This window comes from Sylvia atricapilla, chromosome 20 (assembly GCF_009819655.1).
Source record: "Sylvia atricapilla isolate bSylAtr1 chromosome 20, bSylAtr1.pri, whole genome shotgun sequence".
NCBI lineage: Eukaryota > Metazoa > Chordata > Aves > Passeriformes > Sylviidae > Sylvia > Sylvia atricapilla.
Genome location: NC_089159.1, coordinates 7,840,211 through 7,867,542, shown reverse-complemented (window position 1 = coordinate 7,867,542; position 27,332 = coordinate 7,840,211). Strand labels below are relative to the sequence as shown.

At 47.7% G+C, this 27,332-nt stretch overlaps 2 protein-coding genes across 3 annotated transcripts; both read right to left on the bottom strand.

Moving 5' to 3' along the window:
• Positions 1 to 40: 40 nt before the first annotated feature.
• Positions 41 to 6,881, bottom strand: NLE1 (notchless homolog 1). Its single transcript, XM_066333471.1, has 12 exons — positions 6,722 to 6,881; positions 6,421 to 6,638; positions 6,258 to 6,337; positions 5,947 to 6,023; positions 4,632 to 4,729; positions 3,106 to 3,298; positions 2,558 to 2,693; positions 2,234 to 2,280; positions 1,896 to 2,098; positions 846 to 1,005; positions 700 to 770; positions 41 to 282 (listed from the first exon to the last, which is right to left on the bottom strand). The coding sequence occupies exons 1-12, from the start codon at positions 6,863 to 6,865 to the stop codon at positions 270 to 272; spliced, it is 1,440 nt and encodes a 479-aa protein (XP_066189568.1). The 5' UTR covers positions 6,866 to 6,881; the 3' UTR covers positions 41 to 269.
• Positions 6,882 to 7,767: 886 nt separating this feature from the next.
• Positions 7,768 to 25,981, bottom strand: AKAP10 (A-kinase anchoring protein 10). 2 transcript variants are annotated; one of them, XM_066333468.1, is made up of 15 exons: positions 25,660 to 25,981; positions 22,105 to 22,152; positions 19,830 to 20,012; positions 19,034 to 19,555; positions 17,568 to 17,666; positions 17,034 to 17,118; positions 16,571 to 16,694; positions 15,376 to 15,512; positions 14,207 to 14,351; positions 13,321 to 13,494; positions 11,824 to 11,933; positions 11,398 to 11,480; positions 10,788 to 10,840; positions 10,116 to 10,208; positions 7,768 to 9,073 (listed from the first exon to the last, which is right to left on the bottom strand). In XM_066333468.1, the coding sequence occupies exons 1-15, from the start codon at positions 25,817 to 25,819 to the stop codon at positions 9,068 to 9,070; spliced, it is 2,022 nt and encodes a 673-aa protein (XP_066189565.1). In that variant the 5' UTR covers positions 25,820 to 25,981; the 3' UTR covers positions 7,768 to 9,067. The 2 variants fall into 2 exon arrangements, with proteins under 2 accessions (XP_066189565.1, XP_066189566.1); XM_066333469.1 differs by lacking the exon at positions 22,105 to 22,152.
• Between the last annotated feature and the right edge of the window lie 1,351 nt (positions 25,982 to 27,332).

Sequence of the window (27,332 nt, the reverse complement as noted above, 5' to 3'; positions counted from 1 at the left end):
TGAGGCTGAAATTCCAATAAAAAGCCAGTTGAGATGGAGGCAGATGAGATATCCCTCCTGTGATGTTCAGAGGAAATCATCCTACAATGCACAGCTCTTAATAAGAACTAAAATTAAAATTTCCTTAAATAAACATAAGGAAAGAGTCCACGAGGGAGAGTTGCCAACGGGAACATGGAGCAGTGTTTGGATCAATCTCTTCGTCCATCACCTTGGAGATCTCCCAGGACTGTGCTGAGGGCAGGACCAGCAGCTCCATGTCACTGTTCCTATCGACGCCATCTGGAAAGGGAAAGAGCTGCTGTGTCCCTGTGGTGGGGCACCAGACAAGAGCAGCACCACGGGGACCTGGGGTCACCAGCCACAGTCAAATAGCAACCAGCTCCCAGGAATTTGTCTGCCTAATTGGGAGAGGGAAGAAGGTCAGAAAGGAAGACCTGACCAGCTGGTGCAACTGTTCCTTCCCCTCTCCAGGAGTCAAAATATCTGAGTCAAATTTCATCCTGACTGCTTGGCTGGAGGGGCTCTGCTTTCTAGTTATCTCCCAGCAACAGTTCCTGCCCTGACAGAGGTCAGGTCTCCAAGCTGGAATTTGACCCACTGCTGTGCTCTCTGCAGGGAGATCATGCCCTAACCACACAGGTCTCTGCAGGGACACACAGAGTAGCTACAACATCCTCATGGACACAGGTTACTCACATCCGCAAGCACTTGTCCTTCCCTCCGCTCGCTACCCTCTGTCCGTCCGGGCTCCAATCCGCTGCATACACCTGGAGTGATGGAAATCAGTCACCTCTGCTGGCAGGAGGTCACTCCTGCCCCCCAAACCCCTCAGCTCAGCTCACCTCATCAGCATGGCCAGGCAGATCAATGGCCAGTTTCATTTTCTTGGCATCCCAGACCTTGAGGGTGCTGTCGCTGCTGCCGCTCACCAGCAGGCGGCTGTCGGCTGACCAGGCGATCTGGTACACGGCTGAGACATGGCCCCTCAGCGATGTCAGGTACCTGGGGATGAGGACAGGCTGTTAGAACAGCAGGCTTTGTTCCAAACTTGCCCTTGCCTTCATGTTTCTTCTCCACCAGCAGTCACAGGATGCCCAGCACACGCCAGGCAGTCAAATGCTAGAGAGAGTCCATCCAGAAACCCTCCCAAGTGGGCTCAGAACCTTCTAGATGATGTCTCTTCAACTCACCCCCTCTGCCAAGAAACCCTTATCCAGCGGGCAACACTTCAGCCTTACTGCACAGGTGTGTCCTTCCCTCTTTGGCTGAGCAGCCCAGATTTAGAAGGACCTTTAAAATCGCTGACATGAAAGCCAAGCTCATGAGCATTAGGATTGGTTTGCAAGAGAGGACTGCTGCCTCCAAGAGCTCACCAGTACTGCAGCTGACAGTTAAAAGCTGGATTACAGGAGCATCCAAATATCAACAGCACTACTTGCAACTACAAGAATTTGCATCATCCAGAACAAGCTGTTCTCTGGCACAAGAGCTGTTTAAACTGGGTCAGTCTCCAGTTCCCAGCACACATCTTCAGGAGATCAGTGGAGTGGAACATCCCATCCCACCACAGCTGCGCCTGCCCTGCAGAACCGACCCTGCAGCAACAGGGTGTGCACACAGGTGCCAGGCAGTGCTGTGGCTGAGTCACAGTGGGGCTGCTGCACACACAGAGCCGAGCACAGACACCCTGACACAAGAAAAGCCAGACAACACACTTCCTAAGGGCAGAAAAAGGCAGAGGCAGCAGAGTGACTTCGTACAAGTTGAGGCTACAGAGATGCTGAACACATCAGGGAGCTGCTGGCAATGAACTGGGGCCCAGCCCTGTGTGCCCTGAGCATTACACACAGACTCCACACCAGCACCACCTCTAACAGAACAAACCAACTCACTTTCCTGTCCTGCCATCCCAGAGCTTTATGGACTTGTCAAAGGAAGCACTAGCTATTATCCGGGTGTCTGGGGAGAAGAGGACTTGGTTAATCAATGCCTGGTGGCCTGTCATTCTCTCCAGTGGCTTCTTGTCTTCTGCTGGTCTCCAAAGAAACAGGGTGAAATCATCTGACCCCGAGACAAGCCTTTCTGGTTCCTGGCCCTGAAAAAGGGATAAAAGAGCCCAAGTTTTGTACAAGCCAGGTGTGGAGAGCTTGGAAGCACACCAGTGTTGGAGTGTCCACTGCTTTCACCAGTGACAGTGTTAGAAGTGACAGCAGGGACAAAAGGGACTTACCCGCACTTGGTTGTATCTCTGCAGTGCCCTGTCTTTCAGTTCTGACACTGAAAAAGGGAAAAGGAGGGTGAAAGAGAGATTTGCAATCCTTAGATGAAAAGAAACTTTATAACGTTGCCATGCCAGTTCCAATGTGGGTTCAGCAGGAGCATTTGTGACTGCTCAATTTGCCAAAGGCAATTTGGGAGCAAAAGCCCAAATTTTGCTCCCAAGACAGTGACCTCCCCATCCCCCAGACTACTCCACCCTGGCATGGGCAAGAAAAATCTTGACTTCTAGCACGACCAGTCCTCCCCCAGCCTCCAAGGTAGGTGCTGCACTCACAGGAGCCTCTGACATCCTGGGGGTTGATGGTGGCCTCGGCCGGCTCGAAGGCGCCGGTGCGGAGAACGTAGTCGGTGCTCAGGGCCATGGTGTTCACCCAGTGAGCGTGGCCCTGCAGCGTGCGGCACAGGACACCCTGGGGACAGAGCCACCCTCAGACAGGGACAGCACACAGCCAGGCTGCTCAACACCCATCAAACCCACCAGGCTGCAGGGACCAACCCCAAAGTGCCCAAACCTGCTTGTCCCAGCTGCAGCCAGGCTAAGCAGGGAAGGAAGACACAACACTGTTGAGCTTCAGGAATCAGTTTCCCTCGCACAGCACCCATCAGCTCAGGTTGCTCCAGGGATGTTTCCAGCTTTTAGCCTCATTTAATGCTCTTGAGGATGAAAACATCACACACCTTTGCAAAAAGTGCCAAGCAACAGGTCAAGATACAGCAGCTCTGTTTCTCAAGGCACAAGCTGTGTCAGGAAGAGCACACAAAGTTACCCGAGAGTGTGCCCAGCCCTCTCTGCCAGCAGCCCAAGGGCAGTCCCTCACTTACATCCTGGCTCCTCCAGACTTTGATGGTCCTGTCCTGGGAGGAGGAGTAGAGCAAGCCATCGCCCCCCCACTTCACACAGGTCACCGACTGCGTGTGGCTTGTGAGGATTTTGTCACACCTGCCCATCAGCGTGTCCCAGATGCGGATGCTGCCGTCCTTGGAGGCACTGGCCAGGTAACGGCACTCTGGGTTTCTGGGCAAAGAGACCAAATCCATTTGTGCAGCTCCCCTGAGCTCCCTCCCCATCAGCCCCAGAGGATTCAAGGGTCCAACAGGCAATAAAATGCAACTGTATTTTAGCTTAAGATCAGAGAGAGGCAAGACAGGGAGAGCACTGAGCACTACAGAGAACAAGGTCTCACAAGGCAGGGAAAAGGCAGACAAACTCCTGGGCTACACATCGGAGAAATCAATCCAGGGTAAAGCTGGCAGCTGAGGCCTTGGCAATGACTTTGTTTCCACAGCCTTAACCCACTGGCTAACGAGGTCACCACAAACTGGCACCTTCCCTGGGCACAGGATCAGCCTCACACAGGGAGGACAGACCCATGGCACTGGGAATGTGTTGGATGTTTCCCTGCCTCTGCCATACCTCATCTCCAGCCCATGGACAGAGTGCTGTTGTGTTGACAGAGCTGAAAGGGGCAATGTCCATCCACATCCATTGTGGCTCGGGGCAAATTGAACACATCTGGAAGTGGCTGGCCACAACCCAGCAAGGACAGGGCAGCCACAACCCTCTGTCCTTTGCACATCTTTACCACTCTGCATGGTGGCACCAGCAGTGAGGAAGAGAACTTCCATTGCACTGGAACTGGCTGAAGAAAGAGAACTGCAGCCCTGACAGGGTCATGTCTCTCCTCTCATTTCCTCATCTTCCTTACAATCATTTTTTTGCTAATCCAGTTAATTGTCTGCAAATAGCTGGAGCTTCCTACTGGCAAATTCAATTTGCAGGGCTCTGCTCTGAAGGGCCCCTTTTCCTTTCTTTTTTTATTTATTTCTGTAACATCTTGGATTAATGGCTACAACTGTCCCCCCTCCACCCACCTCTCCCAGAGGGAGCTTTAGCTGGTCGAAGGGATAAGGGGATTGTACAGTTAATCATCCCTCATGATAAACAAATGGGATGACAGAGGCCAGCAGGATCAGGAGAGCAGAAAGGAGTGCTCTGCCCTTGGACACCACCAGGATTCCCTGCTCCCACCTCAGCATTGCTGGAGCAGCACATCAGGGTTTGTCCAGCACCACAAAAGCAGTGTTTTCCACAGGCAGGTGTGTCTTTTTTCCCAGGGGAAAAGAGATGCAGCCTGGCAGTGATTCCCAGCAACCCACAGAGACTGTGAGCAGCAGCTGGGACTCTTGGCTCCCAGCTGCACACATTTTTCCCAGCTCACCTTGAGAGCTGCTCTACATGGCCTTTTTCCTATAACAGGAGAAAGGCAAACAGGAGCAATGCCCTTCAGGTCAGGCTGCTCTTTTCCATAGGAGCAAAGGGGAAGGGCTGAGCTGGCCCCTTCACTTACATGTGGAGCGGTTCCCAGCACAGACATGTGATCCATTTGGAGTGGCCAGAGAGCACCCGGCCGATCTGGCTGCCCGTGGCTGGGTCCCAGAGAAAGATCTGTCCAAGAGAGGAAGCACGAGGGTCGAGTCAGGCCACAGACATCATGTGAATCCCAGAGACGTCGGAGCTCCATTTAGAGAGCAGAGGTGTCCTTGGGATCGTGTTTGCACTCGCAGGCAGCAGCAGGGGAAGGGGGCTGGATGCCTTTCCAAATCCCTGCAGCAATCAGCTGACACCCGAAAGAATGAGACCTGACTGCCCTCCAGTCTGCCTACAAGGCTGCTGCTACAAAATTATCTGACTCAACTCAGAAAGGATACAGGTCCCCAAAAAGCCACCCCCTGCCAGAGACTCAAGTAAGTGTTTGCAGAGCACAGTGAAAGCCACAGCGAACTAAACGCTGCTGATTATCGGATGCTGTGGGTGGGACACATGCTGGTTTTCTCTTGTTGATTCTCTCTCTACATAAATGTTCATCTTAAGAGCCAAGGCATTAGTCATCCCCTACTTAAGGATCTAAGAGAAATAGGGAAAAGCAGGACAAGCAGCTCTCTGGGTTCAATTAAAGGCACACCAGCACCAAACCATGGCTGAACTATCCTGGCCCAGGACATTTCCTTGGGATTGGCATCACAACTTGGGCAGCTCTGTGAATGTGACCATTCAAAGGTCAGAGAAAGAGACTGCCCCACAGCAGCTCAGCTCCCATTTAACCACACACTCCTGCTTCCCCAGGCATTTCTGCAGTTCAAGCACACAAATCTTTCCCCATAGTGGGGGCTGAACTCCTTTTGTGTTCCTGCAAGAGGGAATTTGGCCATGTCTGTGTGAGAACACTGTGACCAGGCTGCTGCTGCACGCCTGGGTCACGCTAACAGCAGCCCTGACCTGTCCTCACTCCAGACACCTCCCTCGTGATGGAGCCGCCTGCCAACGGCCACATCCAGAGCCTGGACTCTCCTGTACAGAGGGAAAAGCGTCTGCCAAAAGACAGCAGGACTCAGCAGCAAGAGCTCTGGTTCTAAAACCTCAGGGGTTTGATGCCAGAGCACTGCCTGGCACAGTGACAATGCCAAGGTGACAATGCCAGAGCACTGCCTGGCACAGAGACGCTTCTCGCAATATCGTGAGACATCCGCACACAAAGCTCCTCTGGAGAATGGGAATCCTGCTTGAAACAATGGGATACACCCCTCACACCCCTGAAGAAACAAGCCTTCACCCTTAAACCCCCACAGCCCTCCCAGCCCCATGCTGAGGGAGCCCACATGTACCTGGCTGTTCTTGCAGCCCGAGGCCAGTTTCTTGCCATCAGGTGACCAAGCAATGCTGAGCACCCAGTGCCGGTGACCTGGCGGAGAGAGCACGAGTGGCTGTGAGTGGAAAGCTGTGACAGTCCCTGGTGCTCCACAGGAACCCACTCCATATTCCTCCAGGCCAGCCCTTCTTTTTCCACTTTGCCAAAGAGAGGCACTCCCTCCCCAGGCTGCAGTCCCGGCCTGGACGGCTCAAACAGCACCAGGCTCTGCTCTGCTTGTCCCCCCAGGGGGGTCCATGAGGGATGGGGTCACACCCCAATACCCACCTTTGGCCGTGAACTGCGGAGTTTCTGTGCTGAGGTCCCAGAAACGAACAGTGGTGTCTCCAGAGCCGCTCGCCAGGTACCTGGGAGAGGAGGAACAGCTCAGCACAGTGTCCCCAGGACAGGACAATGGTCCCCTGGTCTGCCTGCAGCCACACCCTCGTACTTTCCCGTGGGGCTGAAAGCCACAGAGATGACAGCCTCGGTGTGCCCCTCCAGGGAGCTGGTGCAGCGTGTCACCGCCCGCACCCTGAACACCGCCTGCGGCTGGTAGATGATGTCCAGGACCTTCTCTGTCTCCACGCTCTGCCCTGCCAGGGTCTTCTCCAGCGACGCCACGATCTCGGCATCGTGGACGAAGAAGGCCAGAGGCACCGGCTCATCCTGCGGGAGAAAGAGCAGGTGAGCTTGCGACAGACGGCACCGGGTCAGGCTGCGGGTGTTGGGGAGTTCGGGTGGGGCCTCACCTTCTGTAGGAGGGCGTTGCAGACCAGCTGCAGCTTGTCCGGAGTGATGGTGACGGGGACGTCGAAGGGGGAGCCCAGACACTCCCCTGCCTCATCGCGGAACTGGATCAGGAGCCGCTGCACATCCTCCTCGTCCGGCGACATGTTCTGCGGGACAGCGGGCTCAGCACTGGGAATCCCAAGGGCAGCGAGCACAGCCCTCCGCTCCATCAGCGACACCCGCCCGGGGAGAAGGAACCTTTACAGGGGACCCCGCCTAGGGCCCGTGGGAGGGAGAAACGCCGCGCAGGATGGGGTCAGCAGGAGCCGCGCGGGGGAACCCCAGGGGAGGGCGAGAAGACCCCGGAGCGCCGCAGCACTCCCACCCCTGCAGCTTCCATGTGCTGCCCATCCCGATCCCAATCCCGATCCTGGTCCCGGTCCCGCTCACCGCGGCCATGTGCGCTCGCGCCCCACGTGCGCCGGAAGCGGCGGGAGCCCCCGAGCGGGGCGATGCTGCCCCCTAGCGGCCGGCGGTCAGCGCCGCGCTCGCCCCCGGGGCCGCGGGTTCGAGGCCGCGCAGGGACAGCTCGGTCCCGCGGCGCCCACGCGTGGGGAGGGCACCGCGGCTCTGAAACCTCAGGGGGCTGGTGCCAAAAGGACTCAGGATAAGGCCGAACCTCGCACACTGCAGCCGGCCCACAGGTTAAAGAAACGCAGCCCTGAGCAATATCCATATCCAAATCTGGGACCTGTAATTCCTGAACACGCCCAGGATTAGTCGAGATCCTGCCCAGGGTGGAAACTGAGGTAGGGGTGCACTAAAATAGGCTAGTTTAGTGTGGTTCAATACTTCAGGACCAACTCCTGCCCCTTTACACCTTTCCCAGCCCAACTTCTGCCACGTCCTGTGACAGAACACCTTATTTACTATTTAATAAGAATTAATCTTATTCACCACACTGCCATTAACATAATCCATTAAGAAATGTGGGCAAAATTACCCCAAAACTCACATTAAAAAAATCCCATGCAACTTCATACCCCATGAAAACAGCAAATCAACACAAATTTTAATATTTATATATTTTAAATCAAAACACAATTAAATATAGTATGTTTTAAGTACATGAATGCTTGGGTATGAGAGAAATAAGAGGTGGTACATAGTACCAAAAACCTATACACAGCCTTTTTTGCTTTTTCATAACAATACAGTGTGTCTCTATACAATCAAATATTGCAACAGAATAACACTTTCTAGTCAATCAAGATATTCTGAACATTGGAAATGATTTCAGCTCTTCGCATAGTGATTTCTTTGCACAAGTCTGAGGAAAAAAGCAATCATTAGAGTTAAAAAAAAAAAAAAGACCCAAAATAAAAGTGTCGTATACTAAAACTGCAGCAGTAACGTAACAGTGAGACACTGAGTACTTCTGCTACCCTGCAAAATCGATTTGCTGGGGGAAAAAAGAGAGGTGCTGTGTAACATGGTAAGTGTTGACAGTGTGAGGAGGAAGGCCAGAGGTCATTAAAAATCGTTTTTCTTTGTAAACCAAACATCTGGAATTAGATGGGTGGAGGACAACAAGCGGTGGAGAATGGCAGCAATTTCTTTTTTCCTTTTTTGTGGGATGGTGGGGACAGGAAGTGGAGCAGCCTGCAGGGTCCAAGCTGCTCGGAAGGTGGGAGCAGAGGGGCTGCAGGACCAGCCTTGGATCTGCTCCATGGTGGAAGCAGGGGAGGTGTTTGTGTGTGTGCAGGTGTAGGAGCTCGACAAGGACGAGTTCCTGACCCTTCTACACTGCCTTCAAAGTTAATGCAGTTATGAAGTAAAATACATTTATCTTACAGTTGAATACGCATCTATTTCAAGTAACGGAAAATTAAACTTAGAACTTTCCAGGCCATTCACTGCCAATGGATTCGCCCCACAGCCCTTCCAATTCTGTGTTTACAAATTACAAGCAGTAGAACTAGAAACTACAGCAAAACCTTCCCCTCTGTTGTGGCCTATGTGTCCCATTCCAGATATTTTGCTTGAAAGTCCTTTTTTTGAGACAGGGTCAAGTACTTGTGAAGTCGATCACAGTTTCTCAGTGACACATTTGTAAACTGCATCTTCATCTCAGAGCCATCATTACTGTGAATGCCACATATGCCAGGGAAAAGTGGTTTCTTCACTCTCTACACTGGAGGTCCAGGATTGCTTCTTTTTCATTCTTCCTTAGAAATGAGGGAGATTCCGGCGGTTGGAGTAACAGTGCTTTGTTTTTATTGGCTGTGTTAAAGAATCCACCAATAGGGAAAGTTCACTCCTTCTCAAAGTGGAAAACCAGATTTCCTGTCCTGCAGTTTCTAAAATCATAGCTGGAAAAGGGAAAAACAGTTCATTTTACCCTAAAAACATGCAAGGTAATTGTTCAATAGAAAGACATTTTGTGTTTAAAAGTGTTGACGCCAGGTTTGTTTTGAGTTTGGAGGAGAAAAAAGCCCCAAACCTAATCCAAACACACTCAACCTTTTGACTACTTGCTTAATTGAATCCAGAACATCTGCAGCCATTTGAGATTTCTAAATACTGTGCTGAGTGACCTTTTCATCCAGGCAGACTGGAATTGTATCATTTGCAGCCAAGCTATTAAGCAAAATCATTATACAAGTCACTTAAATGTTACTGCTCTATTAGAAAGAAAACACTCACACAGTGAAACTATGGATCCACCCATTTGGATCAAGTAAATGGGCTTTGGCACATGTTTACCTTCAATAACTGAACATAATGCAAGTTAATTTTTAGAAACTCACATACCTGAAAGTCAGAAGTACCAGAATTAACTTGGTAACCTGCTGTCACCAATATTTCACAAAATCCATCTGCTACCTCAAAACTGGGGTTTTTTAGACAGAGAATGCATGGGCTGTACAACAACACAGACACTAAGCAACAATACACAAACCTATGGACAGGGTTACTGTGTCTTTTTAAAGTCTGGAGACAGAATTGTGCAAGTGAGTGCACCCAAAGTGACAAATTCACGGCTGTTGAGTTTTACTGACACTTCAAGCAGAAATACCACTACTGACTAAGAGGACACAGCAAATGTGAGCTCAAGTAAGGGATTACACTTCATCCTGCAGCACAGATCACCCTTTTCACTAATTAGGCAGTTTGTAGACTCCAACTAAGTTTAATGCCTGCACAGGAGAACCACCACAGGCATCTGTTAAGAAATTCCTGCGTCACACGTAGGCCGAAACACTTCCAACCTTTGTTTCCTCCTCTCATGCTCTGCTGGTTTGAACATTTACCAGCGTGGGTTTCAGGCACAGGAGGAAGGCAAGTGAGAGCTCTGCTCCTCCCACAGCCTGGCTGGAGCCAGATGAAGACAGAAGCCTTTCCACCCCCTACCTTGGTGACCTCCAAAGGCTGCTCACACTGCGCCTGCTGCATGACGTCGTTGACAATCATCTTTGCTATTCTCCAAGCCATCTCTTCTTGAGCCTGCAAAACACAGCCCAAAACACAGATAGCTTCAGGTTCTTAAAAGAAAAACACAGTGCTCTCAGCCCAGCCTTGGAGTCAGGGTAATGTTCACAACTCCACGACCTGTATGAACATATCCTCCCTCGATGGAAATGCACCTGGCTTCTAAGCAGTGTTAACTTCAGTTATTGTACTTAAGCCTTGATGCAATTTCCAATAGAGTGGAGATTTTAGATTTATCTCTTGGGGATTTGTCCAAGCCCCTCAGAGAGGGAAAAATGCACCCTGGAATCCATGTGCAGTGGTCACTTCACCATAAAAATCAAACAGCACTTCCACCCCTACCTATAGATCTATAAAACCACAATAAGAAAAACCCTGACTGCAAGCACACACTTAATTACTTCAACCAGCAAGCACTGGCAAAGAGCAAACTAATTTCACACATACATGCAATCAAATTATATTTAGCACACAGACTCTCCCTGTTCTTGCTGCAGCAAAAAGATGCTCAGAGATAACAGCCAGGATTAAGAACATCAATACTTTATTTTTCTGAAGTGTGAAGTCACAAGAAGAACATGAAATGGGACACACCTCATCTGTATTTCCTTGAACCCATTTCTTCATTGCTTGTGAAAACATGGACCCTGGTTGAGATAAAAACAGCAAGCAAGGTATGTAAGCAAAGTGAGGTACAAAGCTGATTCCTGTCACTCTTCTGAAGGGTTTGCTCTGCTGGCATTCAGGACATGGAGCAGTGGCAGGAAAGACAAGGGACTGCCTGGAGCCATTTGGATATTGAGCCTTTCCCAGAGCTGAAAAGCAGCACCAGCAGCAGGTCCCAGCCTGGGTGGGAAGCACATGGAGAGCTGCAGTTCTTTTGCATCTCAAAACCAAAGCTTTGAAGGTTTGATCACCAGCTCAGCTGCTGACACTTCCATCCCTGCCAGGTTCCATTAACAGCTCCAACTCCCACAGGCTGCTCATGCTCCCTGGAGTCCAGCTGGACCAGAAAAGCAGAATTTGGATAGGAAACTGGGCCAGAGATGGGTTTTGCCTCAGTACAGGCCAATCCCCCACATCATCACTATTCAGCTTAAAACAGATCTGGAAAGAGTCAAACACTTTGCCTATCCTAACTCCAGCAGGGAAGAGAACAGCTCTACAAATGTTTACAGAAATGGAGAGAAAGAGCAAAGCAAACCTTTTGATTTTTTGACATCAGGCTCTGGTTCAGATTCTCTGATGAACTGCCCCAGGTCACTGACTCTTCCAAATGTCATCTTCCTGAGGAGAGGAGTGAAGAACCATGTGGATGATCAAAAGAACTTTGGCATTATGGAAAGCTATATCTGACTATATACTTGGCTATATTTTGGAATCAAAGAGGAACAATAACTACGAGGAAGAGAAAAACCAATTGGAAATATTTTCCTGGCTGCCATTTTGGTCAAAGAAACATTCACCAGGTGTTAAATCACACTGTTGAAATAAATTTAGTGTCAAATATTAAGACATGGCCTAAGATCTTGCATTTAGGCTTGCTCTCCATGCAGGAGGACACAGCAAAAATGAAACAGAAGTGAAACATGTAACCAGAAAGGAAACAATACACTGAAATGAACCTTACCCTGCATATGTTCGTTGATACAAAGATTCTGGATCCAGACTTGCAGCATCTACAATTATTGCTTCATCAAAATTTTTCAGGATTTTAACATTAGCCTTTTTGACATTGGACTACAAATAAAAATTCTAAGTATTAGTGCCCAATGCAGACAACTGCCAGCTTCTTAACAAAACTGCAATTTTAGTGCTTTTAACACAGATAAAACTCCATCAAGTCTCTAAGCAAGAGTATAAAAGAATTAGTGTATCTACACAGCCTTGAATTCTCAACTCATAGGACATTGTTTTTAGCAGAGGATGATAAAAGTTCTGTGGACAGAGCCAAAGACACAAAGCCCAGGTCAGCACACGCTGCTGCCTGAGCATTATCAGCTCAACAGATCCATGTGTGCTGGCAAATCATTTGTTGTGAGTCTGGAACATCCCTCTCCTGCTCTTGGTAAGCAATTCCCAAACACAGATGCCTCCCCCATGCACAGAGAACAAACATTTATCTTCTGGCCTGGAGTATTTATATAAGATTATGAAAAAAAAGCCAAGGAAACATCAGAGCAACAGCAGGGAGGGCACAACACACAGTGATCTTTTATTGCCTCAGCATGGAACAGGAACACCAATGGCAGCTCCTTTCCTGCTGCTCTTTATGCAAAAATATGCATAGGCCCAGAGATTCTCCTATTCAGACAAGCAGGAATGCACACCACAGAAAGCAGCACCTCATTTCCTAAATTGCCCAGCCAATTACCAGCAGTTCCTCCTGCTCAGAGGATCAAGCAGCAGGAGGCTTCAAGAACACAGATTTTATTCCCCACTTCACAGCTAGGGGAGGAATATTCCCTCCTTGCAAATTAGGAGGTTTAAAAATAGTATGAGCAGGTAGTACAGCTTCCAAGTTGCTGGAAAGCCAGGACATGACTAACATTGGTGTGGATACTGGATTTGAAGCTCAGGGTAGCCCTGCAGAGTTCAAAAAAAGCAGCTCTCACTTGGCTCTTCTGCTCTCAGCTGGGATGCAGTTTCCAAGCTGCCCTGGTTAGCCAGAATCTACTCTGTATTTGAGCAGATTGATGCCTTCACAGTCCTGAAAATAATTTACTCTTCAGGACAGAAGATGTGGCACTTTAGAAGAACTGAGCACACAAAGCTTACATGTTTATATTTAAATTTGATAGCATATTCACAAGTGTCAATTTTCACCTGAAGTTGTAACTATGGTATTGACAAAATAATGTTATTTCTAATAACAAGCATTCTTAGATACTATGGCACAATGAAAGTCTTCAGTAATAGTAGCAGCTTAATAAAGACATCACTGATGTAAAGAAATAACAGCAGCACAAGGCTTTGGGTACAACAAATAGCAGAGACACTTCTGACAGAACTGAGCTGCAGGTAGACTAAACACATCCTAACACAACACAGGTTTTAAATGGAAGTGGAATGGTGTTTCCTACATGGTAAAAACTTGGATATTGACACAGAAAACCCAAATTGGTACCTGGGAGGCAGAGCCATCCGTGCTCCCAATGGAATCACTGTCAGGAGAGCTACCAGGGCCATGAATACTCAGTGCAATGTTCCCTCCTGGGAATTCATCTCCTCGTACTGAATGGATGAGGTCATTCAAGTATTTGTAGTAAAGGTTGCTGGACAAGAAACCAGGTAGGAAAACCTGAGAGACAGAAAAAGTCCTCTTTAATCAAGGCTGGTCTGCACGGTTAGAGAAGAGCACACAAACATTTCAGTCCTTGTGTATATGGAACACAAGTAAAAGCATCCATGGATGGAATTATTGAGGATTAGTAACTGCAATGCTTTAAGTTTTAATCTCACTGTAAAATGAATAAACCCAACTGCCTATTAATCAAATCCCCCAGAAACTGGAACTGAAGTTCAGGGGTTTTTTATTCCCCTTTAGAAACTTAAGCTTGACAGCCCAACAGGCTTTACAGTTATTCTGCTTCACTGTTCACAATTCTCTGCAGCTCCAGAATCAAATAATTCATTTCTGGTATCTGGATATCCCAGAGTTACATTATTAACCACAGCACTTGTATTAGACTTGCAAACAACTCCTACTAGGAGGAAGGAAAATTTTCTAAAGATATAAAATAAGCTGTTGATAGCAATTCATATGGGAGGAAATTCTGTTACTTCCATTAAACTGCAATAATCACCCGAGACAAACATTTCACAGAGCATTAATAGCAGCCAGTGGGGGCCATCTTCAAATCAGACTGGGGAAAATAGTCTGGCAGATTTTCCTGTTCTATTATCCAGGTAAACAGGAAGTCAGTAAAGGAACAGGACAAACCAGGGGCACACTATGGAACCTCCATATCACCTTCACTAAGTGTGAACCCCGCTCTGAGGAAGGATCTCACCGTCTCCATGGTTGTCCACGCCTGCCTTAAGGGAGTGGTGAAGCAGTTGGGGAGAGGCCCCCCCTCCCTGCAGATGTTGGATTCAATCTCCAGCCTCACAGAGTCATCAAACCCCAGAGGATGAGTGGCCTGCAGGGAGAAGTACCTGGGGCAGGGCAAGGAAACAACACAAACAGGATTTGCAAACCTCTGCAGGTGCTCGGTGCCCACCTGTGCCCCAGACACTGCAAAAAACCTGCACACACCTGGCCCCCACTGACCACAGGTGAGACATCCCCCCACAACCACCCAGAAATGGTTCTGAGAGCCCTGCCCTGAAACACAGAGCAAAAACAGGGAATGGAAAACAGGGATGGAGCAGGAAACTCCCAGAACTCCAAAGCAGCACTGCCTCTACTGCTCATATCCTCGCAAATGGAGTTTAGGGATGGGGGAATGATTGATTGACTTAGCTTCTGAGTGAAGCATTTGCTTCCTCTCCAATTATTATTTCCTCCCTGGGCAATAACTCAAGTTGTGGTAGAGCCTCACACTTAAACTTAAGAACCAACATTTCCTGGAAGCAGTTGTGCTGTCTGTCTCCCAACTGTCATATTGCTGAGTGAAGCACAAAATAAAAGAAGAAAGTTTCTCTCCTAAAAGTCTAGCATTAAAAAGGATCTGACTGCTTCCTTAAAAAAAGGAAATATTTCACAATACTAAGAACAAGCACTAGTTGGCTTTTATTATGTGTGAGAACAGTTTGTACAGCCTACTTTATGTGGATAACAGTATCTGAACATCAAGGTTTTCTGCAGTGCTGTATGTGCTATTAGGCTTAAATTGCAGATTTTAAACCTACTAGCAGATACATTTCAAAATGTATCTTCCACTTTCAAATGTATCTTCCATTTTCAAATGCCAACCAATCAGCTTTGTTATTTCCCAAACAAACAAACTCAAGTAATCAGGCGCTGAAAATCCTGAATTATGTCTAAGAATGGAATCCTTGTAAGGATTTCTCCTCATGTATATCAAAAAATTGGAAATGTTCACATGTGCAAACACATCAAAAGCCACCTGGATAAAAGCACCTCAGCAGAACAGCACAAGAATGCAGAGAAGTTCCTTTTGCACAGCATAACACAAAACCACAAGTACAGAGACAAAGGATTGTTGAACTCCCTCACTTGTCATACAAAATCATGGCATCATTCTGTGCTTCTTGCCCATCATACTGGCCTTTTTTGGCAGCAAGCTGAGACTGGAAGTTATCTGCTGCCAACCAGAACTGCAATACATTAACTGCATCTTCCTTCTCCATGTACTGGAAGGGAAATCAGAAAAAGAGGAGATTAAAGAAGTTTTAGCAAGAAACTTTTAATAATTTTTTAAACTTTTTTTCCCATTTAGAACAAGAAACATAGGAAATGCAAAATAGTCACCAAGACAAAATATTTTGAATTTCTCTTTCAGACAGATTCTGCTTGATGGGAGAGAAAAAAAAAGGAGAAAAAAAGAGAACTTCTGACATTTCTTTTCTGTACTTATTTTCACACTTAGTTTCCAAAAACTATTTGTCTCATCCTAGGACAGGAAATACCATTTTTATGCTACATTTAGCTTACACTGAGCTCAGCACATTGTCTCAACTTCCCAAGCTGCAGTTTCAAACTATATCAGCTTGTCAGACTGTCAGGACAAGTATGTCAAGAGCTGATTCCTTAAAGGTGCAGGAGCCTGCAACTGTGAAATCTTTTATTTAACCTATCACATCACTAAAGGTGCCCTCTCCACACAGCACTGGTTCTGGTTTGTTATCTGTAATAACACTTGAGGCTTTTACAGTCACTACAATGTGAAGATCACAACGACAATGTCAAAGCTTCTACAAAGCAAAGAGACTCTGAGAAGCACTCACTAATTGGAGAGGAAACCACAAATATTCATTCCACAACACAATGGACAGGTCTGAACGTTTCAATGAGTTCTGTGTTGGGGCATGAAAAAGTTCAATGCATTTTCCCTCAGAAAAAACACACCTTGGGTTTTTTATTGTATTTAGAGTCATAGAATTACAGAATTGTTTGGGTGGAATGGGACCTTAAAAACGATCCAGTTCCAGCCTCCTGCCATGGGCAGGGACAACTTCCACTGTCCCAGGTTGCTCCAAGCCTCATCCAACCTGGCCTTGGACACTTCCAGGGACCCAGGGGCAGCCACAGCTTCTCTGGGCACCCTGTGCCAGGGCCTCCCCACCCTCACAGGGAACAATTCCTTCCCAATATCCAATCTAAGGATAAAAGCCATCAAGGAATGAACAGATTTTTTTTTTTTCATCTGCTAGAAAGGGATCGAAAAGCAAACCCAAATGTTGACACTCACCTCAGAGAAGTAGAACAGGGCTGACTCACAGAACAGAATGTCAGCCAGATACACAGTCCCACTGGTCAGCACCTCGATCTGGTATTTACAGAAATGGTGACTCCGCAGAAACTCACTAAAGTGCCTGCACAGAGACAGGGACAACCAGTTATCAGGGTCAGCAGCACCCAAGGCACCCTCAGAACCAATTAGCTCTTGCCCAGAACTCTGATACTTTTGGTTGGATAAAAGCAAAACAAGCAAGAAACAGGGCAGGTCTGTAAATGGCACAAGAAAGAGATAAAGAAGACAAGAGTGTGAACAGCCAAGTTCAGCAAGAATGGATTTGGAGGAGGGGATCTGAGCAGTTTCAAATACAGAAGACAGCACAGAAAAATGCTGATATGGTTATGTCTCCATAAACATTTTTAACAGAACCTTTAGGACAAGAGACACAAGAACCCAAACCCCTGCATCAACTCACTCTTGTTCCATTGCACTGAACACTATGGACTGTGCTGTAACAAAGCAGTTGGGATCCACTTGGCCATCCTCCCCACAGATCTTTGCTGCAAAGAAAGACCAGGTTAATTTTAACATGGATTTGGCTGATGGAGCTGAAAGGCACAAGCAAGGACTAGTTAATGAAAAATTGCAGTTCAAATCCACCAGAATCAGCTGGTTCTGACTGAGCAAAGAGCTTTCAAAGCTGGCCAGACAGTAATAACATGGCTAAAGTATTTGATTGAGACTCATATCTGGATCCCCTCCATAACCACCAAGAATTCTTTCCTTAATTAAACAAAATCTCTTTCCCTCATTTAAACAAAAAAGTTTTTCTGAGGATAGTCACAGCTCTGCTGAAGGTCAGATCCACTAATACTTGTAATCTATCTTTTTACAGCTGCCTTTAAAATTCATAAAAATAAAGATAAATACAAGTGTGTGACGTATTAGAGACACATTTTTATGGGGACAGAGCAGCTCTGAAATGAGGAAGCAGTTAATTCATTCTTACCAACTATGTCATTTCTCATTGCTTCTGTAATAGGGATTGGTTTAGCAGCATCTGGAGAAATATATTTGGTAAAAGTACTAACTGCATCTCGTTCTATACCTGTGGGGAAGAAACACAGAATCAAACTTGGAATTCCTTGGTATGAGTGAGTAACAAATTTGCTCTTTAGAAAAGCACGTGTCTAATTCTCAGTGATGTTTCCACTGCAGGATATTCATATTCTGCTCCTGACCAGCTGCAGGGACTGTGTGATCTCCAGCCAGGTCACAACAAACACAGCACGGACCCAGAAGGAATAAAACAATATAGCTCCAAATTTTCCCTACCACCACACAAGGCAGAACCCACTTCCTCAGCTGCACACCACAGGCCCAGAAGCGACACCTTTCAGGCAAGTGAAATTCCCAATTTTTAGTTCTCATCACAGAGAAATCATTTGCATTATATAGGAATTACTAGGAAAAAAAAAATCTTTAAATGAGATGGCTCAAACAAGTTGTGTTCTTTACACATCATCTTTTCTGACTTGGGACTCTGCTCTGGAAGAGAAAAAAAAAATTACACTCAAATGCTTTTCAGATTTCTCAAGAAGGACCCTGTGTTTTCAAATTCTTTTTAGACATCAGAAAGCAGAGGTGCTTTGATGACTAAAACATCATTTTCCTTGAGGTATGTATTGTGGGGGCACATGATAAATAACTACATGAGAAAGACAAACAGCAAGAGAAAGGGATGCAACACGAGGAAACAGTTGGGCAAACAAAAGGAACCAATATGAAGAAAGAAGTTTCCTTTTTGCCTGCAGACTTGCACAAATGAGGGAGGACTGAGTAGATGCAAAGTAGAGAAACATGTAACTGTGCATGTATCTCACTACCAAAAGGAAATATTGTAATTTCATCCTTACTTCAAGCAGCCTCTGAAGAGGTGGAATCCAAATGACAACAAATCAGTTACAAGGGGAGGAACTCTATCAAATAAATCCAAGAACAAAACCAGTACATTCCACACAGAAATCTCCACAAGTCTCCTGCGACCACTACTTATATAATTTTACGTCATACAGGATATTTACCTTCCATGGCAAGTTAATTCTCAGCCCCACCATCCAAACATTCTCCAATTCTTGTAAGGTGGGGTGGGATGGGATGGTTGAGGGAAGAACTGGACATGGCAATATTCACTTAATTTCTTATGATGACACATGGAAGAACAGAAGCAACCTAAGCTCATTGAGTACACAATGATTTTAAAGTCTCTTCAGCAGCTTTTTTTATTTTTAAACAAGTCAAACAATACATAGCTCAAACTGACCAGCAGCAAGTTAACATCAGTGATACACAAAACTTCCTTCCTTGCAACATCACATCAGCCTTGCTGAGAACCTGAGAACTGAGGCAGCTCCCTGTACAAAAACATTCCCCATTCCCCACCTTTTCAACCCAAAGGGAACACGCAGCACTTACTTTTCATGAGCTTTCCTGACAAGTCCTTTAGTGCAGAGGAAGGGCTGTTTCTATTTGATACTGAAAGCTTGGAAGATTCTTGCTGATCAGCTGGAAGAGAGGGAGTCCCTGTGTCTGTTTTCCTCAGAGGCAGAGCCCCGCGGCCACCCCGCCCCGGCAGCCCCACATGGTTCTGGCTGCTGGCAGTTCTGTCAGGCTGGGGCTGGACCCCAGAGCCCTCCAGCCTCTCCTCCAGCCACCCAGCAGGAGGAGAGGAGGCCAATTCCTGCTGTTTGGAGGGAGACACTGGCTCTGCCAGGGAGCTCTGCTTCACCGTGTTCAGGCTGTGAGCGCGGATGCGGGACCAGGTGGTGGAGTGGAAGCTCTCGGCCTCTAACCAGAATTTCACCAAGTGCTCCATCCTGCGCAGCTCCATGAACTGGATGAAGTAAGGGAGGGCTACACTGTCCTGCAGGACTTGTTCAAGGGTCTTGGAAAGGCTTGATTTGGTCTCTTGAGCCTGGTAGTTCAGACACGATCTGCCTAAAGGAAAACACGAAAGGGAGTGAGTCCGTATTGTGCCCACAGATGTGGGGGTTGGATACAGAAATGTCCTGTAATAACAGTGTGAAGAGCAATTCCAACATAATGACAAAGGAAAGGAATCATCTGTTCCCTTCAAAACCCTCCAGGTTAACACAGATGTAACAGCAGCCACACTTTTATTACCTATTTGTTTACCTGAAAACCAAGTGAGTGCATGGTGAGTGCACCAGGAATGCACAGAATAAAATAAAAACAATTATCACAGCCTTACCTAAGTCTCCAAAGTGAGCAGCTTCCATGTGACTTGGCTGCTTCTTGAGGGCAGCTGTGCGGCTGCTGGAGAAGGAGTCCATGTTGGCAGAGATGGCATTGATGGCCACATGGCTTGGTCCTGCAGCCTCCAGCAAGGCATGATTCCTAGTGCTTCTCTGAGGGGAATGTACTGGGAGTGGAGCTGCAATCAAGACAGGAATTGTTAAAGCACAAGGACCTCAAGACCTCTTCTAAACACTGCCCAATGCTAAGCACCCCCAAATACACCAGGGAGTTTGTAGGAGTCAGTCTCATTAAAATCTCATTGTACCACTGTTTGTCATCTTTGATCAAGGGTCTGATTAAAGACCACAAGTTTTATTATTGCAAGAATAAACTCACTCCCACCCACCTCTATTTTCTTTATTCAGCAACAAATCAAGAGATGCCACGTCTAAGCTTACATGTGAAATATTCCTGAGTCTTCCTGCTTCCTTGATAACCACTTCTGTAACAACTTTATACTCTGTCAGACATTTAGTTTAGTTCCAAAGCTCCTGCCAATCTATTTCCATGCCTTTTTGAAAACTAAAATGTGTTAAAAATCCTGAACTACAAACCTATCTGTGAGGTTTAATAACAGTTATTTATCAAAAATATTTTTGTTGCTCCTGCTTGGTTGCAAGAGAAAAAAAAAAAAAAAAAAAAAAAAAAAGGCAATAAGGAAATACCTCTGATGAAACCCAGGTTATAAACTTTAACCCCCTCTGGCTGTTTCAGGACGTGAGTGGCTACTGCAGCTCAGAAAGAACAAATGAGAACTTCCTCATACAAAATTCTGCTAATTGTTAATTGATGACAAAGCTGGAAAAAAAACCCCAAACATGCTCACAGCTCAGGAAGCTGTGTTAGATGAGAATGTCATGCAGGGACATCTTACACCTCTGACTCAAAAATAAAGCACATCAGATGAGCTGATTATCTCAGCACCTCCCAGGGATGTGTTCCATCAAGGTGTCAGGCAGCTTGGGCTTCATGACTTCCATGCTGCATCACTTTATTTTTATTCCCAATTTTATGACAGCAGTTGACAATTTCACACTTAGATGTCACAGCACAGATACCTCAGGAGCAATGGAAACATTTAAATTATTGCCAAGTGTTTGTGCAGTTGCAGGACTGGACACCAAGACACCACCTGCTGCTTCTTACACAGCCTCTGGTTTTTCATATCAGCAATAATGGAGAAAATACTTTTTTTCCAAGGCCAAGGGATGGCAGCAGTGGGAAATTTTGGTAGAGGTCACTTGTGTAGAACCAGAGCCACACTCCTCATAATGCTACAAGCTTTTGTCAATTAGATTTAAATTTAATTTTATATTATGGACATTTGAGAAAAAAATGTTCTACTCTCTCTAAGGGTCAAACAAAGGTGCTCTCTGCTGCAGCAGCTCACAATGTGCAAGACTATAAATATTCAAGTTTTTTTTTATTTTCAGGGTCACCATACTGGTAGTTGCACCAAAGGTGAGGTGTGGCTATGAAATGGATACAACTCACTGTTTCCTGCATTTGACTTGAAAGACAGACCACCAAGGTGAAAAAAGCCTGTAATTTTCTCTTGATGAGCAGATAACACATTACCAAGTAGAGAAACAGGATTTTGTCTGAGGGTATAAAAGTAACAAATCAGATTCTCGCATTTACCTCCTCTCCTTTCAGAACAGCAAGAAAATCTGACAGGATAAGCAAACTTGTTTTCCTACAGTTCATAAATCTCTTTTCCACCAAGACTTTTTTCTCCTCTCCTAAGAGATTTAGCAGCAAGACCTGTGCAGCACACAGAGCAGCAGAATGGCTCATTCAGGATGGGATCTTCAGCCTCACAAGCCCCACCAAAGTTAAATCTGCAGCTTCTTCTGCAAATCAGACACAGTGAAGCTGCACTTTCCAAACTCCAAAGGACACTGCACCTGAGCAAGAAACTTCAGGAGCAATTTTTTTGGATAAGGAACAACCACTTCATGCAAGGTGACCGGATTGCCTGATCACTTTGAATTAAAGCTCATGCCTGACATAACTTAATAACCTTCTGCACTTACAGATTCAGCAAGATGAGGAGGAAAGATTAGTTACTATAAATACCCAGAAACAGAATTAAGTTCTGGGTTTGGTTTGAGTTTGATGCACAGGTCAAATCTGTGCTCAGGAGTAAGGAAATGATCCAGTTGGGTAACAGAAAAACGGTGGATGATGGCAGAGATCTGAATTTACAGAAAAATGCTTGATCTTACTTTTAATTGCTTTCACATCTGTGGTCTTTTCTTGTTCTTTGCCTTTCACTGTAAAACACAAGGGAAAATGTTAATGCTATTTTGGGTCACTAATGGCATTTACCTGAGAATGGACATAGAATTCCCAACATCAGCAAGTATCAGAGGCAGATGGAAACTATAATTTTGTTAAAACTGATTTCTCATTTAAATTGCACATCCAGTAATTGACAGAGGCTTTCAAAGCTTTTCTGTTGACTTACTTTCAAAAGCAAAACCTTATCATCCATTAATTAAGTTTCAGGAAATACAGTCTGTTAAATTTCCATGGAGGAAGATGTTTGCAGTCTGTGGATTAAAGCTCCATTCAGGGTGATTTAATAAACAGCATGAAGAGGGGAAAGGTGTGTTTTAAGTGTAGAACGCTGGCAGGTGCTCTCTGTGAACCAAAAATCACCTAAAACCAACATCTCTCTTGTTTTGCAGGAAGAGCAGCAGAGCACCCAACACTGAGGAGATGTGGGCTGGCTCTGGCTCCATGGAGCTGCTTCCATGCACATCATGGATACCACAGAAATGCTCTGGAAACTCCCTGCAAAGAGTTAATTCTCTCACAAATAGTCTTGCTTAATCATCATCAAACCCCGGGTGAGCAACTGATGGGGAGATAACAGTGTAAAAAGTTGTGATGGAAAAGCGCTTTGAGGATTTATTTTTTTTTAAAATACTACTATTTTTTAAAGGAAGCTCCTAAAGGAAGTGAAGGAGGTGATCTGTTCAAAACAAAAATAAAGAAGCCCAAGCAGCACATAAACAGGATGGCAGAGAAACAAATGCAAGGGTGATGTTGGAGAATGTGATCTACCAGGGAGGCTGCTCCAGGCCAGGATTATTACTACAAATAGGTCATCCCTGAACACCGACTGTGGAGCCCTTCCTAAGGCAACCAATCCCACAATTTACATCACAAAACCCATTAAAAAAACCCACCCAAAGCCTTCCTATTCCGACCCGAGGATGTTAAATATTTTAAAGGGGAACTCCGGTCTCCGGTTACATAAATGCCCTGGGCCGGTGGCTGCAGCGCTGCCTGCCAGCCTCCCCTGCCAGCACGAACGCTGCAGGGCTGCAAATTGGCAACCTGGCGCCCAAAATTTCAGCTGCCAGGGAGCACGTTCTGTGACAGAGGGGTTTTAAGTGTCCATGAGAAGCGGAGGATTCTTTCCACACTGACCTGCAGCCCGACGCAGCTGTGAGCAGGGAGAGCAACCAGCCTTTACATAACTGGAGCTGATGGACAGGAGAGAAATCACCGAGGAACACTGAACCAAGCAACCTCTGCAAGCTCTCATCTTTCCCAAATCGCTCCAATATTTCATCAGACCCGTTCCTAGCTATCAGCAGTAATTCCTGGCTTTCACACAAGAGCCCTCCATAAGCCTATTTTCAGTTTAAATACCTCTGTTCCTTCTTCCCAAGCTACTCAATTCCTCCATAAATACCTACTTACAACTGGAAATACCAACTCCAGGGTCGTGTCCCAACCCTTTCCACACAGGCTGCTTCTGTTCCCAGCAGCTCTGAGCACGACCAAGTGACATCAGCAACAGCAGGGGACAAAATCAGCTCCGATCCAGCACCAGCCCGAATTTTAGAGAGTGAAGTTTCACTACATGAATTCACTTTCACTTCCCCCAAAAAGCGGATGCTGTGCGGTGCCCGTGTGAAACCAGAAGGAACCACAGAATGGGGGCTGAGGGTGAGATTTCCAGGGGCCAATCCCATTCCCAAGGGTGCCAAACCAGCACGTGACATTCCCGAGTTTTAATTCACATCTTGAACTGCTCTGAACAAACTCAAGAAGTGTTCACAGTGTGTCAACAGCACACAAAAAACAACGAGAACCTGCTGAGGTCAGCCAGGCTGTGTGGGACTCCACGTTATTCCCAAGATGTCCCCAGGGATGAGCTGTTCCACTGGCAGCAGTTTCATAACCTGCCCTCAAGCGCCCAGCTCACCTGTTATACTTTGATTTCTTAACCCATTATCCACCCTCAGTCTGCCAGACTTTTACTTTAAGGCCCCAGCTATAAAAACACATCACCTTCAGTTTTGATTTTTCTACAGATCAGTTGCTTTATGATTTTTTGCTACGGTTTAATTTAAAATTAGTTTTAATTTTTACCCACTGCAATATCCTCTTAAACAACGACAGCTCACCCCAGGAACACTGGTGTTTGTAGGATTTTGGACTGCACGTGGCCAGAGTTTTATCCTAAGCCTTAATGTGCTGCTTTCCACACAGCTTCAGTTCAAATCTTCTCTAAAAGCCAAATCTAAAAACAGAGATCACACCATGCAGTGCTTTATGCACAGCCCAGATGAAAGGTTGCTTTTCTCCTCTCCTTCACAGCGTCTCTCTCTCAGGCATTTAGTGCTGATTTGCCTCTCTGACCAAAGATCCTTTAATCAAAGGAACACAGATCCTCAATTACACTTCTCAGATAATCAGACCTTTCATGGCTTTCTCCTTGAGAAAGTTTCCACCCAAGCCGACCTTGTCCCTGTGATCCCACAGCAGGATGGAACCTCAGCTCCACAATTCTCAATGAAGCAGCAGGAGATCCTTATGAAGAGTTTACAACCATTATCAAAGTTTTATTCTGCAGCCCAACATTTGTATATGAACAGCCCAAAAAGGATTATGGCACTTGCAAAGTCCAGAGTTTTCAGATCTGTTAGTGAGAACAGAATTTTAGACTCATTTCCCTCACAACTACTGCACTAACCCCCCCAAAGAGTGACATTTTCAGTGCTGCTGTTTCGGCTGAGCAAGATCCAGAGGATGTGCGAGCCAAGAGCATCAACATCACCCCAGGTACTATGTTCTTGCCTCCCAGGATGTGCACTTTGGGTTCGGTAACCCAGGAAGGACAGTGCTGCATTAGAAGAGTGCATTGCTCCAGCCACAGCATCACGAGGAAACAGACCTTTCCCAAGGGGCCCTTCCTAAAAGATGCCACTTTCAACAAAAACCTCCCAAACCACAACTGGGCGGGTTGAGAGCGCAGTGCCCTGCCTGCAGCACGAGCACAAAGTGCCTTCCAAATGCTGCACTGCCAGAGAACACTTAAACTGCACCCACTTGAGCTGCTGGAGTATTATAAATATTTCAGGAGCCCTGAATTTCCGAGCTTATGCTCCCTAACAAATCTATTACAGAATACACTGCCAATGACTCCTCTGGCTTTCACGGAGAGCTCAGTGCGATGAGGTCCCTTTTTCACTGAGATTTTCAGCTGCTGCCGTACATTCTCAGCCTATTATATTTTTTACAAAGCCGGGTATGTCAGCGTTGTAAAAAAAAAATCATCTGTAAAGAGCTCAGAGGCTCAAACCCTGCACGGAGCGTGGGAGGTGCTCCAGCCCTCTCCCGCCCCGGTGCCGGTCCGGAGCCGCGGGCAGCCCGGGGGCCGCAGCCGCTCACCGGAGAGCCCCGGCGGCAGCCGAGCCCCGCCCGGCCCCGGCCCCCGACCCCTCCCAGCCCCGCGGGCGGACACGGCCGCCGGCACTGACCGTCATTGGCGGGGAGGCCGCTCCTCAGGGCCCGCGCGTCCTCGCGGGGCCCGCTGGCGATGCCCGGAGGGACAGGGCCGGGGCCCGGCAGCCGCGCGGGGGACGAGCCCGGCGGCCGCCCGCCCGCCGCCCCTCTACCTTTCCGCCTGAAGAAGGACATAGCGCCGGGGAGGGGGCGAGGCGGCCGCCGGGGCGGGGGAAGGCGGGAGAGAGGGAAAGCAGCGCGCCGAGTCCTATGAATGAGGCTGCTGCGCCCGCCCGCCGCCGCCGCTCCCTCCGCCTCTTCCTCCCGCGGCGGCGCCCGCGGCCGCCATGTTGTCAACAACGGCCCCGCGCCCGCTTCCGGCAGCGCCGCCCGCGCGGCACGGCGGGATGCGGCCGCACTCAACATGGCCGCCCCGGCGTCGCGCCCGCCCGCCAATGGGGGCCGGGCGGGGCCGCCATGTTGGGTGAGGGCAAGGAGCGCGAGGGGCTGGGGGGGCGGGGCGGCCATCTTTGATCAGGGCGGGGGGCGCCGGGCGGCGTGAGGGGCTGGCCGCCATCTTGGCTGAGGGCACGGGTGACCGGGGGACGCTGCGGCACATTGGGCGCGTCCCGTGGGCAGCAGGGACAGAGAGCCCTGAGGGCAGGGGACAGAGCCCTGAGAGCAGGGGACAGAGCCCTGAGAGCAAGGGACAGCGGGAGAGCGCTGTGACAAGGCCATGAGAGCCTAAGCGCCTGGAGAGACACCTCAGGGACTTGTCCCAAAATGTCCCCTTCGGCCATGGGGGCCGCAGCAGAGGGGACGGACAGATGGATGGACACAGGGACAGCCCTGGCCGCTGTCCGAGCTCCCGCCCGGGCTCTGAGGGCTCTGCGGGCCGTGTCCCCAGCCTGTGCAGGACACGCGTGGTGCGGGAATGCGGCAGCTCCTTCATCCCGCGGCACCCCGTGTCCGCACGGCCGGGGATCCCTGCCGGGCTGCTCGGACACTGCCGGACGCTGGCAATCCATGTCCGATAACTCAGTTCCGTCTGCCTCCCAAATCCTGCCACAAAAAGCCTCTTAATCATCCTCCCGAGACAAACCTGCCATTCCCTCACCTGCCAAGGGCGTTTGTCACCGTGACACAGCGCTTAGGTCGATATCCGAGGGGGAAGATCCGTGATGTAAAAGCTCTACAAACGCTTTGTACAGACTGCAATTACAAATTCTGCTCTGTGTGTGAGGAAACTGAGGCACAGAGCCAGAGGGCAGCTCTGCCATCGCCGTGTCACCCCGGATCGATGCGGGGTCACCCCTCTGCCGTGTAGCTGTCCTGCCCTTGCCGCCCGAGCCGTGTGAAAATGATGAAAATAATAATCATTGTGAGTTTCTGCGCCCTCTTTCATCCGAGCATTCCGAAGCTCTTTACAAACACTCGGTAATTAAGGCTCATAAATTGTAAATGGTATAAAAGGTACGTGGGGATCTTGCAGGGCTGGGATGGAGCCGTCTCCTGGGCGGGATGGTGCCGCTGATCAACGCCCTGTAGCAACTGCATTTTCTCTTTTGATATTATTTTTGTTAACTGGTGCTCTTTGATACAGTTTTGTACACATGCCCAGAGGCTGGCTGGAGCATAATGAACTATTCTATACGGTTTGTGCATAATGAATGGAATTATTTAATTGGCACATAACCTCAGAGACTGC